Here is a 13,429-nt window from a genome sequence, read left to right on the forward strand (position 1 = left end):
ACATTCCTCAGAAATTCCATGATCCTGTTTTCAGAGGGGAGGGAGGGCCCTTTTATATATGTAACTACCAGGTAAGTATATTTAAAAATTAATTTTATAATAAAAATACCATTTTTAAATATGTAACTTCCCTGGTAGTTACATATATATAGCTGACTGACACCATTGGTGGCAGGTAGAAAACCTCATCCCATCGGGAATTTGTATAATTATTAATAGCTACAATTAGTAGTACCAATAATCTGGTTCTTACCTGATAAAGAAGCTGGCTTCATAGTTATTCTGCCTCATTTGCCTACATTCCTTGAGAGACTCAGCGATCCACCCAGGGGGCTGTAAAAGTCTCTGTGGGGCTGCCACAAGGTTCTCGACCTTAGCGTGGCTAGACCTCCACCCTTGCTACCCTGGCATAGCCATGGATAATGATTCTGACCACCTACTCCAAAGTTAAAAACACACATCATAAAAAACTAACTTGACTTGCATCCCAAACTGCGGAAGGCTGCAACAACCTTCACAGACAGCCTGTGAACAGAAGTACAAGAAAAAAGCAAGGGTATATAATAAAAAAGGTTATAAGGAAGAGGCAGTAGATCCTTCTCCAACTACGATGCTGGATGTAACATAAGGACCCAGGAAACAACAATCTTCATATTATGTCTGGACATTGATTTACTTCGCCAGAAAGTAGCCTCCAAAATTGACTTCATTGACCTATTGTGCTTGTAAGCCATAGAAGTTGCTACAGCTCTAACCTCATGTGGTTTTACCTTAAGGATAGAGAAAAACTTCTACTTCACAATTCTGGTGAGCTTCCCTTATCAAATCCTTAATGAAAAAAGCCAGGGTATTCTTTGATAAAGGCAAAGAGGGCTTTTTAAATGAGCACCAGAGGTTGTCTGCTTGTCCTCTCAGGTGTTTGGACGCATGCAGATAAAAATTTCAAAACTCTCACTGGACAAAGGCCACTCTCCTTTTCCCGTCCAATTGAGTGAGATAGCTCAGGGATGGTAAAAGATCTTGGCCAATGTCGATAAGGATTCTCGTTTTTGGCGAGAAAGCCTAGGTGAAGGGAGCAAACTGCATTGTCTCCATTAAAACCCACTTTCTTGATGATGGCTTGCAACTCTCCTATTCTTTTGGCTGTAGCCAATGCAATTAGGAATAGCGTGTTTTTGGTATCCTTCCAAGAAGCCTTGTCAAGGGGTTCAAACCTACTTGAGGTAAAAAAGGCCAGAACTACATCCAGATTCCAAGAGGGGGTTGGATTGTCCTTTCTCTAAGCGGTCTCAAAAGTTCTAATGAGATCTGAGAGATCCTTGTTACCCGACCCGTCAATGTGTGTGTGATGAAAGACGGAGGCTAATGTGCTGTGGTAACCCTTGAAGGTAGGTACAGCCAGCTTCTCTTTTGTTCGCAGATGCAACAGAAGGCCTGTTATTAGGCTATAGAGGTACTGGTAGAGGAAAGTTTGTTAGTCCTGCACCATTCTCTAAACACGTCCCACTTAGATTGATAAACTCTAAGAGTGGATGTCCCTCTAGCTCTCGCGATAGCTCTGACAGCTTCCCTTGAAAAGCCCTTCGCTCTTGCTAGCTTTTCGAAAGTAGAAAAGCAGTCAGATTGAGAGCGGGGAGATTCTGATGGTATCTCTCTATGTGTGGCTGTTTGAGTAGATCGGTCCGACTTGGTAACGTTCTGGGGGTATCTACCAGCCACTCCATCACCTCTGCCATCCAAGGTCTCATGGGCCAAAACGGAGCTATCAGGGTCATGCGGGAGTTGTGCGATTCCTTGAACTTTTTCAGGACTCTGTCCAGGATCCTGTATGGTGGAAAAGCGTACACGTTTAGGTTCCTCCAGTCCAAGAGAAAAAATGTCCACTGCAGCTGCTTCCTGGTCTGGGACTGGAGAGCAATACACTGGCAAACTCTTTGTCACCTATGTAGCGAAGAGGTCTATCGAGGGTTGACCCCACAACATCCAAAGGCTGGTGTACACTTTGTGATGTAGGGTCCACTCTGTAATTAGAACTTGTCTTCCTCTGCTGAGAAGGTCCACCCTGACATTCTTTTCCCCTTCTATGAAGCGAGTTATCAGGGTTATGTCCCTCGCTTTCCCCCACAGTAGTAGATCTCTCGCAGCTTCGTAAAGTGAGTCTGAACGAGTGCCTCCCTGCTTCTTGATGTAGGCCAATGCTGTGGTGTTGTCTGCGTTGAACTGAACCAAGTTTCCTTGGACTTCCTCCTGAAAGTGTATTAGTGCTAGGTGAATGGCCACTAGCTCCTTGATGTTTATGTGCCATTCCCTCTGAGACTCTTCCCACAGACTCGATATCTCGGCTTTTGGGGATCCTCTGATAAAGTTTGAGGTCCAGGAGTTTGTTGGCATTGTGCCACCAACTCAAAGAATTCCTGATCCCCAGAGGAATCAGCAACCACTTTTCTAGACCTTGACCTCTCGTCCAAAATTTGCAAGATGGAATTGAAGAGGCCGTAAATGAAGTTTCCCCTGGGATACGAACTGCTCGATCAATGAGAAGGTACCCAGTGGACTCATCCATTTTCCTACCGAGCAGGACCGTACGTTAGGAAGTGTCGCACCTTTTCTGGGCAACCTAGAATGCGTTTCAGGGCTGGAAAAGCCCGAGAAACCACTGACTGAATCCTCATCCCCAGGTAGATGATGTTTGCGAGGGAGTCAGTTGAGATTTTGCTAGGTTCACCACTAGACCTAGCCGTTTATAGCGTCAAGGACATTGTAATTGAAGACCCTCCAGACACTTTCTTGCGACCTGGCTCTGAGTGGCCAATTGTCCAGGTACATTGATATCCGTACTCCCTTCAAATGTATCCAGCGAGCCACGTTGACAACCACTCGGGTGAAAACGTAGGGAGCCGTGCTCAGTCCAAAGCAGAGTGCTTTGAACTGATAAGTAGTTTCTTGGAACACGAATCTCAGAAAATTCCTGTAGTTCGCGTGTATCGGAATGTCGAAATACGCGTCCTGCAGATCTAATGACACCATCCAGTCTCCCTGCCTGGTGCCTGCTAGGACTGACACAGAAGACTCCAAGGAAAACTTGACTTGCTTATGAACTTGTTCAGAGTACTTACGTCCACAACAGGTCTCCAACCCCCCGAGTTCTACGGAACTAGAAAAAGTCTGTTGTAAAATCCCTCTGACGAGAGGACTTCTACCACTTCTATTGCTGCTTTTGACACTATCTGGTTAACCTGCTCTTGCAAGAGCTGTTGCCAGTAGTGGAACACTTGTGTCCTGAGATAGAGATCACTTTTGGGTTTTGGTTGCTGTTTGGGGTTAAGAGGTTGACCTCCAGCAGCCATTCTCTGGTCTCTTCTAGACAAGCTCTCCCACGAAAGGGCTGACACGTGGGAGGAGCTTCCTTTTCCTTCCTGGTTAAAAGGTTAGTCGAAAGCACTTCCTCGGATTCCTTTGAAAGCAGATCTTACGTTGCTTGTGCGTAATACCTGCCGATAAGTTCTTCACTAGCTCTGATGGGAAGAGGAATTTGGTCAAGGGAGCATACAAGAGCTCTGCTCTCTGAGCAAGAGTCAATCCTGACGACAGGAAAGAAAAACAGCATAGCTTTCTCAATAAAACCTGTTGAGAAAAAGGGTTGTGAATTCGACCGACCCATTCCTCACGGCTTATCTAGACAGGCAAAATTCATCAGTGACGTCCGCGAGGACTCCTAGGGTCCAGTCCATCAAGCTGAAGACTTCGATTGTTCTGAAGATGTCCTTCAGCAAGTGAACCATTTCCGACATGGACTGCATCACCTTAGACTTAGTCATGGCTGAACTGCGTGAGGCGTCAACGAAAAGGAGACGTCTCCTTGAGAGAAGGTAGGAACTTCCAAACCGAGAACCTCCCCAGGATTGTACCACACACAGGATCTAGAAGCCAATCTCGTAGGGGAAAGGAAAAGGTTGTCCTTCCTTGTTCTTTCTCCTGAGAATCCAATCGTTCAGAGTCGAAAAAGACCTCTAGACCGATCTGGCTAACACTGTTTCATTGAAAGAGGAAGATTCCTGGGGTCTACCCTTCAAAAACTGCGAGGGCAGGCTCCGAGGTACAGCCAGCTGAAAAGTCCTCCGGAATTCTGTCCGCCAGAACTGCAAGTAATCTTAAGATCTGCTGTATGAAGAGTTTTCTGCGTTTCCTCCTCTGAGATCTATCCTGGCATACCTGATAAGGAAGCTGGCTTCATAGGTTTTAATGTCTCATTTGCTAGCATTCCTTGAGAGACTCAGCGATCCACCCAGGGGGCTGTAAAAGTCTCTGTGGGGCAGCCACATCCTCTAAAGGGTTAGCGATCTCCGAAGGAGAACGAGTGGGAGAAAACACACGCCTTGACATGCATGCTTGTGTCCCACATGAGTTCAGCATGCTGCGAAGAAGAGTCATGCTGCGTCCACCATGTCTCGAGGGAGAGTCATGTTCAAATGCTTCCAGCATAAGTCCATCATGCTGCAAGGAAGCATCAACATAGCGACCCGCATACTGCAAGGAAGCGTCAACATAGCGACCCGCATGCTGCAAGGAAGCGTCAACATAGCGACCCGCATGCTGCGAGGGTAAGTCCTGCTCGTGTGCGTCCCGCATGCAGTATGCGCGTCCAGCATGTCACAAAGGAGAGAAAACTGCTTGTCTATGATGCTGCAGGGACAAGTCCTGACTGCATGCGTCCAGGTTGCTGTATGCTTCCAGCGTGCTACATGCGTCCAGCATGCCACGAGGGAGAACCTTGCCGCCTCCCGTAACGCGTCCAGATCGCTGCAAGGGAGCGTCCATGAGCGCTGCAGCTCGCGTGCGTTCTTGCCGCGAGAGCGCGCTAGGAACTATGACGTACGGGATTCTGACGCGGAAGAGCGTCCTGCTCGCGTGTGTACAGCATGCGTTCAGCTCGCGTGCATCCAGCATGCTACATGCGTTAAGCATGCTATGAGGGAGCGTCAAAATCCTTGCTGCCTCCCGTAACGCGTCCAGATCGCTGCGAGGGAGCTTCTATGAGCGCTGTAGCTCGCGTGCGTTCTTGCCGCAAGAGCGCGCTTGGAACTATGACGTTCGCGATCCTGACGCGGGGAAGCGGCCCGCTCGCAAGCGTCCAGAATGCTGGGAGGAAGCATCCTGCTCGCGTGGGTCCAGCATGCATCGCGCGTGCTGTGAGGGATCGTCAAGATCTATACCATCTCTCGAACCGCGTCCAGATCGCTGTGAGGGAGCGATCTCGACGCTCGGTTCCATGACGAGCAACTCTCTTGTCTAGCACGAAGGGAAAATGTAAAACGCCACCCTCGCGTCAACAGACGGCGAGGATAACACTCTTACCTCGCCTTTCCAATGGCGAGGGTGAGCATACTGGGATACGTCAACAGGATCGCTCGAGGGGACGTTCGTTGATCAAGGTTTAACATCTCCCTTCACCTTTCCTTCTCCCAGGGGTTGGGGAGCATGGAAGAGGTCCCGGGCTAGGAGTATGACAGACACGAACGAACGCACCCTCCACTGCACTGCGTCATTTTACGTGCTACTGAACACTAGCACTTTTAACTATTTCACATTAGACCATAATAGACCTGCCCGTTGCGAGATATTATACTCTTTCGCCAAGGGCTAGAAAGAAAATACAATAGGTTATATGATTACAGTAATATTAGTACTGTATTCTCAAAATCGAAATATTAAATAACGATACAAGTATTGTGAAACAATAATGATCGTCAAAAGTACTACGTAGCATAAACTGACTGTACGCTCGTGAAATCTCTATATATATCGAAAATTAACTAAAGGAAATATACTAATAAGACAAATATATACTTAAAAATAATATATTCCCCTACATTATAAAAATTAAAATACTTATGCTTAGTAAGTTAATCTTTTAAACATTTCTTGCAAGAAAAAGAAAATAATTCACATATTTGCAAGTAATACTAAGTAGATTACGTCACAGGATTGTGACGTCATCACGATAGCGGACTGATTTCCTTCAAGGCATTCAGATCTCGCCCTGCTAAGAGTTTATGTCACATAATTGTGACGTCATAATGTTTAATGTTTTTCCTTCCATTTTATCTTTAATAAGAGTTAACAAATACACACATGCCCTCTACTACATACTGTGTGGGAATCAAGAACAGCTTGAAAGCCGGTCTAGCCCTAGACACAAAGTTTAACAACAGAGGAGCCATCTTGAAAATCAAGTTAAATTAAACTGTCCAAGTTGGACCAACAAAAAAAAAACTATCTTATTTCGTGTGAAAAGGAAAATCCAATATCTTCGATAGTTGAAAGGCAGCGAAAGCCATTAACAATAATCAGACAAAAGGTACTTTACCAAATTGTAGAATAAAGTAATATATCAGTGAAACGAATTTCCTAGGTGTGGACTCGATCAACGGCAGGGAATTTCTGAAGAATGTTGGGAATGGTTCTAGTAACCTATGAGAGATGGCGCTCATGTATGACCACCTACTGTCATGGCGGCGATTGCCGCGAAATTTGAATTTCTGCCGTGGGCGCGACGAAACGCAGGATTTAAGCCTTATAATTATGTAACTACCAGGGAAGTTACATATTCAAAAATGAGTTACTTTGTTTATTATATCTACTTTTCCTTGTACTCTAAACTATTCACTTTAACAAATTTCTGATGTTAGGGGTAATAAATTGTTCAATAATTCCTATTACAAGATCCTTAAAAAGTAGTATATACAGTGAGTCTATTTATGGACTTAGGGAATGCAGCAAGTGAATTTCCTTATTTCTAATGGAAAAAATTGTTTTACAATTCGATCATTTTAGGTTGCGAGCTCGATTGAGGAGAGGATGAAATTATTCAGACCTGAAATCCATGGGGAAAAAATAAATGTACTTGATCAAGGTATGATGCGAGCTCCTTTTAATAAGGTCCAAATCCAGCTGAATGAGATACACTACAAGAACTAACACCCTTGGAAAACCTTTAAAAAATGTTATTTTCCTTAGTAAAATAAATTTTTGAATATACTTACCCGATGATCATATAGCTGTCAGCTCTGCTGCCCGACAGAAAAACCTACGGGCGGAATACGCCAGCGATCGCTATACAGGTGGGGGTGTACATCAACAGCGCCATCTGTCAAGTAGGTACTCAAGTACTCGATGTCAACACAGAACCAATTTTCTCCTCTGTCCACTGGGTCTCTATTGGGGAGGATGGGTGGGTCCTTTAATTTATGATCATCGGGTAAGTATATTCAAAAATTTATTTTACTAAGGAAAATAACATTTTCCAATATTAAACTTACCCGATGATCATATAGCTGATTCACACCCAGGGGGGTGGGTAGAGACCAGCATTACATGTTGACATTATTATGAGCTAAGTATTCCGTATTTCAATTTAGCAGTTATTCAAAATAACAAGCATAAAATAAATAAGTACCTGGTAAGGAAGTCGACTTGAACAATTACTCTGCCTTTTTAAGTACGTCTTCCTTACTGAGCCTCGCGATCCTCATAGGATGCTGAGCGACTCCTAGGAGCTGAAGTATGAAGGGTTGCAACCCATACTAAAGGTCCTCATCAAAACCTCTAATCTAGGCGCTTCTCAAGAAATGACTTTGACCACCCGCCAAATCAAGTAGGATGCGAAAGGCTTCTTAGCCTTCCGGATAACCCAAAAACAATAATAAAACATTTCAAGAGAAAGATTAAAAAGGTTATGGAATTAGGGAATTGTAGTGGTGGAGCCCTCACCACTACTGCACTCGTTGCTACGAATGGTCCCAGAGTGTAGCAGTTCTCGTAAAGAGACTGGACATTCTTAAGATAAAAGACGCGAACACTGATTTGCTTTTCCAATAGGTTGCGTCGAATATACTTTGCAGAGATCTATTTAGTTTAAAGGCCACGGAAGTTGCGACAGCTCTAACTTTGTGTGTCCTTACCTTCAGCAAAGCTTGGTCTTCCTCATTCAGATGGGAATGAGCTTCTCGTATTAACAGTCTGATAAAATAGGATAAAGAATTCTCTGACATAGGCAAAGATGGATTCTTAACTGAACACCATAAAGCTTCAGACGGGCCTCGTAAAGGTTTTTAAATAGAACTTAAGAGCTCTTACAGGACATAATACTCTTTCTAGTTCATTTCCAACCATACGATAAGTTTGGAATATCGAACGATATTGGTCAAGGCCGAGAAGGCAGCTCGTGTTTGGCTAGAAAACCAAGTTGTAGAACATGTAGCCGTTTCGGATGAGAATCCGATGTTCTTGCTGAAGGCATGAATCTCACTGACTCTTTTAGCTGTGGTTAAGCATATCAGGAAAAGAGTCTTAAAGGTGAGATCTTTCAGGGAGGCTGATTGAAGCGGTTCGAACCTGTCTGACATAAGGAATCTTAGTACCACGTCTAAATTCCAACCAGGTGTAACCAAACGACGCTCCTTCGTGGTCTCAAAAGACTTATGGAGGTCTTGTAGATCTTTATTGTTGGAAAGATCTAAGCCTCTGTGACGGAAGACTGATGCCAACATGCTTCTGTAACCCTTGATAGTGGGAGCTGAAAGAGATCGTTCTTTCCTCAGATATAAGAGAAAGTCAGCTATTTGAGTTACAGAGGTACTGGTCGCGGAAACGGATACTGACTTGCACCAGTTTCGGAAGATTTCCCACTTCGATTGGTAGATTCTAAGGGTGGATGAACTCCTTGCTCTAGCAAACGCTCTGGTTGCCTCCTTCGAAAAGCCTCTAGCTCTCGAGAGTCTTTCGATAGTCTGAAGGCAGTCAGACGAAGAGCGTGGAGGCCTTGGTGTACCTTCTTTACGCGTGGCTGACGTAGAAGGTCCACCCTTAGGGGAAGTGTTCTGGGAACGTCTACTAGCCATCGAAGTACCTCGGTGAGTTATTCTCTCGCGGGCCAGAGGGAAGCAACTAGCGTCAACCTTGTCCCTTCGTGAGAGGCGAACTTCTGCAGTACCTTGTTGACAATCTTGAACGGAGGGAATGCATATAGATCTAGATGTGACCAATCTAGTAGAAAGGCATCTATACGAACTACTGCTGGGTCCGGGATAGGTGAGCAAACTATTGGGAGCCTCTTGGTCATCGAGGTTGCGAAGAGATCTATGGTTGGCTGGCCCCAGGTGGCCCAAAGTCTCTTGCATACATCCTTGTGGAGGGTCCAATCTGTTGGAATTATTTGTCCCTTCCTACTGAGACAATCTGCTATGACATTCAAGTTGCCTTGGATGAACCTCGTTACTAGTGAAAAGTCTAGACCTGTTGACCAGGTGAGGAGGTCCCTTGCGATCTCGTACCATGTCAGAGAGTAGGTCCCTCCTTGCTTGGAGATGTACGTCAAAGCCGGGTGTTGTCCGAGTTCACCTCCACCACTTTGCCTTGAAGGAGAGACCTGAAGCTTTTCCAGGTCAGACGTACTGCCAGTAGCTTCTTGCAGTTGAAATGCATTGTCCTTTGACTCGAGTTCCATAATCCCGAGCATTCCCTACCGCCTAATGTCGCACCCCAGCCTACGTCCGATGCGTCCGAGAAGAGAACGTGGTTGGGAGTCTGAACAGTCAGGGGAAGACCCTTTCTAAGGTTGATAAAGTCCTTTCACCAAGTCAGACCAGACTTTATCTTTCCGGAAACCGGGATCGAGACCGCTTCTAGCGTCTTGTCCTTTTTCCAGTGAAAAGCTAGATGATACAGAAGAGGACGGAGGTGTAGTCTTCCAAGTGACACAAATTGAACCACGGATGACAGTGTCCTTACCAGACTCATCCACAGCCTGACAGGGCAGCGTTCCTTCTTCAGCATCTTCTGGATGGATAGCAGGGCTGGGGGTTGATCGTCTTGTTCAGCAACGTCCTCACAGAGGGTTCCTCATCCGAAACTGATGAGGAAACGGCAACGGAGTAGGCAACGTCTGACTCGCTGAATCCGGTCGCACTGGTGGATGCGTGACGGAGCCGGACGCAATATCATGGTACTGCTGCACAGTCTGTGAACTGTCAACCATGGGGACGCGAGGAAGTACAGCGTCAACCCGAAACTGTCTAGACTGTCTGGGTTGTGCAGTCAACACCCTACCGGGTTGCTGAGGTTGATGCACTGCGTCACAACAAGTCACCTCTGCTGGTTGTTGAACGTCTTCCTAGTGACACACTGAACGTCAACAACCACCTCCGAGCGTCGCTTAACGTCAACGTGCGACTGGCAACCCACACTGGGTCGCAACGGTGGAGGAACCACCTCAACTGGCGGACGCGAGTAGGATACCTCAGTGTCAACAGGGCGCACAACCAACCGGTAGGAAGGTTGTTGGCCAGAAGGTTCTTCTCCGTAAAAAGTCCTCTATCAAGGACACAAGCTTGGACTGCATGTCTTGCAGCAAAGCCCATTAGGGTCTACGGGAGCAGGTGTGGCAACAGACGGGGTTAGCGACTGAAGCGGAACCATTTACCATCCCTGGAAGCCTTGTTATGCTTTAATTAAAGTCCATAGGAGGCTAAGCAGCTTAAGGCTCCTCTCCAAATGACAGAGTCCTCAAAGGAATATCAGTAGGAGGGAGAACAGCATTTTCTCATCTACAGGAACCTTGTCCGAGAAAAGCTAGGTAATCTCAGTGAGGGTCTCACTGGTTCATAAGCAGCAGACCAGAAGGCAACGTCATGTAACTGCTTGACAGTCTGTGAGCTGGCAACAACCAAAGCTGTGTGGGGAAGCCTCAACTCCTGACTGACTAGTCTGCTGCGGGCGAGTGGCGGTAACCACAGTGGGTTGCGGAGGCTGACGCACCGTGTCAAAACACGGCAGCTTAACTCCACCCTCCTGTTGTTGTGGTAGCTCACGCACGGCAACGGAGTGCTCCGTGCGTCTGTGGGAGTCAGCATGCGTCTGGCAGGGTCGACTGCGCATGGGTGGAGGAGCTCTCACAGCCGGAGTGTGGGAGCAGGCAGCCTCAGCGACTGCTGGGCGCACAACCGTGGCAGGTTGTAGGCTAACGGGTGCAGCGCCAACCTCTCCGCAGCCGGAGTGTGGGAGCAGGCAGCCTCAGCGTGAGCTGGGCGCACAACCGTGGCCGGTTGTAGGCTAACGGGTGCAGCGCCAACCTCTCCGCAGCCGGAGTGTGGGAGCAGGCAGCCTCAGCGTGAGCTGGGCGCACAACCGTGGCAGGTTGTAGGCTAACGGGAGCAGTGTCAACCTTCTCCGCACGAAACTCCTGCATAACCGCAGCTAACTGAGTCTGCATAGACTGCAGTAAAGACCACTTAGGGTCTACAAAAGCGGCAACAGACGGAGCTACTGTCCGTTGTGACTGAGGGTCTAAAACAGCGGGTGCGGCAACAGACGGAGTTACTGCCTGTTGCGGTACCGCTTTACCTCTCTTAGGAGGTGTGCAGTCATCGGAAGACTGCAGCGAGTCCGAACTGACCCAGTGGCTACACCTGGGCTGTTGGACTTGCGCGGAAGGGACCGACTTGCACTTAATAAGCTGCGAGACCTTGGTCCAAGGTTTCTTACGAGAAACCTCTTCCGCAGACGAGAAGTAAATGGGCTCTCTCGTCTTTGTGTGGGTGGGGCGATTTTGGGTAGATACGCCCGAAACCACGGAGGGAAACGTCTGTTCGTTGATCAAGGCCTGAGGAACCCATAAGTCGTTCGACATTACTTCTCCCCTGGGCTTGGGAGCTTGCAAGAGGTCCCGGACTAGGTGAACGACAGGCACGAACAGACGAACCCTCGGACGCAACACTGTAACACTTTGCGCATATCACTTTATCACTTTGATTTTCTGTTTTGCACTTATTTCACTGAAATCGAAACTTTTACTGATTTCTACCTGAAACACGCAATCCTAACCTTCATTAAAAGGTAGTAATTGCGAAAACAGTCGTATAATGCAACAGAAAACATATATAAAGATAAAGAATTCAGTGGCTGGGAAAGAGACTAAACACAAGTTCAAATAAACTACGTTTACAATCTCTCACCGCACATAGCCTGGGAATAAGAATAAAACCCTAGAAACGTTTTACCTTCTTCCCCTACAGCGACTAGGGAGGAGAGTAAAACGAGAACAACGTTACCCGCTTGAACGAAAAGTTTTTTTTTTTCCTCTCTCTCCCTCCGTCTCTATCTCTCTCTCTTTCTCTCTAGATTTCGCACCTGAGAGAAGAGCACAATTATATATCGTCAAAACATGATATATGCTAAAGGAAAAAAACTGAAAGGTTTTCCAAATAAAAAGTTCCTTTAATTTAGAATTTAAACCATTAAAGCTAAGAAAGAATGAACGAAACGCTAGAATCGGTTTACTCTTACTGCAAAGTGAAACCGTGATACACTCTCTCTCTATCGTAACGATAGAGCGCATGTTGAACGTCCTGAACGTCAACAACTGCGTAGACTAAAAAACTAAACGTTAGTTCATCTTTGAAAACAGTACGAGACTATCAAAGAAATTCTTTCATAAAACATTAAATTTAAAAAGTTATAAATTCTTTAAAGGTTAAATACGATATAACGGGCTCAACGTTGATTAACTTCGGTTCCAAGTTAGGACCGCCTACTATCAGGAAAGGTCGCATATAAACAAAACATAAAAATTTATTTTTATATGTTTATAATAAAAGGAAAGTTAATCGAAGAGGCCTAATAAAGGCGGAGAGATATAAAATATAGATCTATAACGTGTTAAGCAAAATTACTAAAAACCTAAACACACTTCCGTCTAAGGGAAGGGTCGGCCATTTAAAAGTGAAAGAGAGTCCATACTCTCTTTGTCACCCTAATTAAATCTATCCAAAATGAGTTCAAGTTTTGAAATGAAGATAAAACCCCTGCATAGCGAAAGCTCAAAAACTGGAATAGTGTACTTCACCAAATCGTTGTGAAAACAAATCCAGTTAGTAACAGCGTATTTAGTAGGTCTTGCCAGTGGCACGACAGAGAGAAAATTGGTTCTGTGTTGACATCGAGTACTTGAGTACCTACTTGACAGATGGCGCTGTTGATGTACACCCCCACCTGTATAGCGATCGCTGGCGTATTCCGCCCGTAGGTTTTTCTGTCGGGCAGCAGAGCTGACAGCTATATGATCATCGGGTAAGTTTAATATTGGAAAATTACATTTCAAAATATATTAAGAAGTAACTCACCTGAATAACTGAAGTTTGTTTGAAGTTAGCTAATAAAGTTTTGTTTTTCCTAACAAAAACTATACGGAGGAGGCCATCCCACTCAGAAAAATTGATGTTTGGAATTGGATTCTTAGGTTCAATTCTCACAACAGAAGATTCAACCTGTAAATAAATTAAAGTACATATCTTACAATCCATATACAGTATTGAATAAAAAAAATATAGCTGTGTAGTAGTGAATGTACCGTATACTCAACATATAGTAGATT

At 45.6% G+C, this 13,429-nt stretch overlaps 1 protein-coding gene across 2 annotated transcripts in view; it reads right to left on the bottom strand.

The window, feature by feature from the left end:
- Window positions 1-13,429, bottom strand: part of LOC137629430 (probable dimethyladenosine transferase) — a 36,269-nt gene that overhangs the window by 18,011 nt on the left and 4,829 nt on the right. For both annotated transcript variants that reach the window (XM_068360676.1, XM_068360675.1), the window contains exon 5: window positions 13,179-13,322. In XM_068360676.1, coding sequence (XP_068216777.1) covers window positions 13,179-13,322 — 144 coding nt within the window. The remainder of the gene's footprint in view (window positions 1-13,178; window positions 13,323-13,429) is intronic.

This window comes from Palaemon carinicauda, chromosome 37, assembly GCF_036898095.1.
Source record: "Palaemon carinicauda isolate YSFRI2023 chromosome 37, ASM3689809v2, whole genome shotgun sequence".
Lineage (NCBI taxonomy): Eukaryota > Metazoa > Arthropoda > Malacostraca > Decapoda > Palaemonidae > Palaemon > Palaemon carinicauda.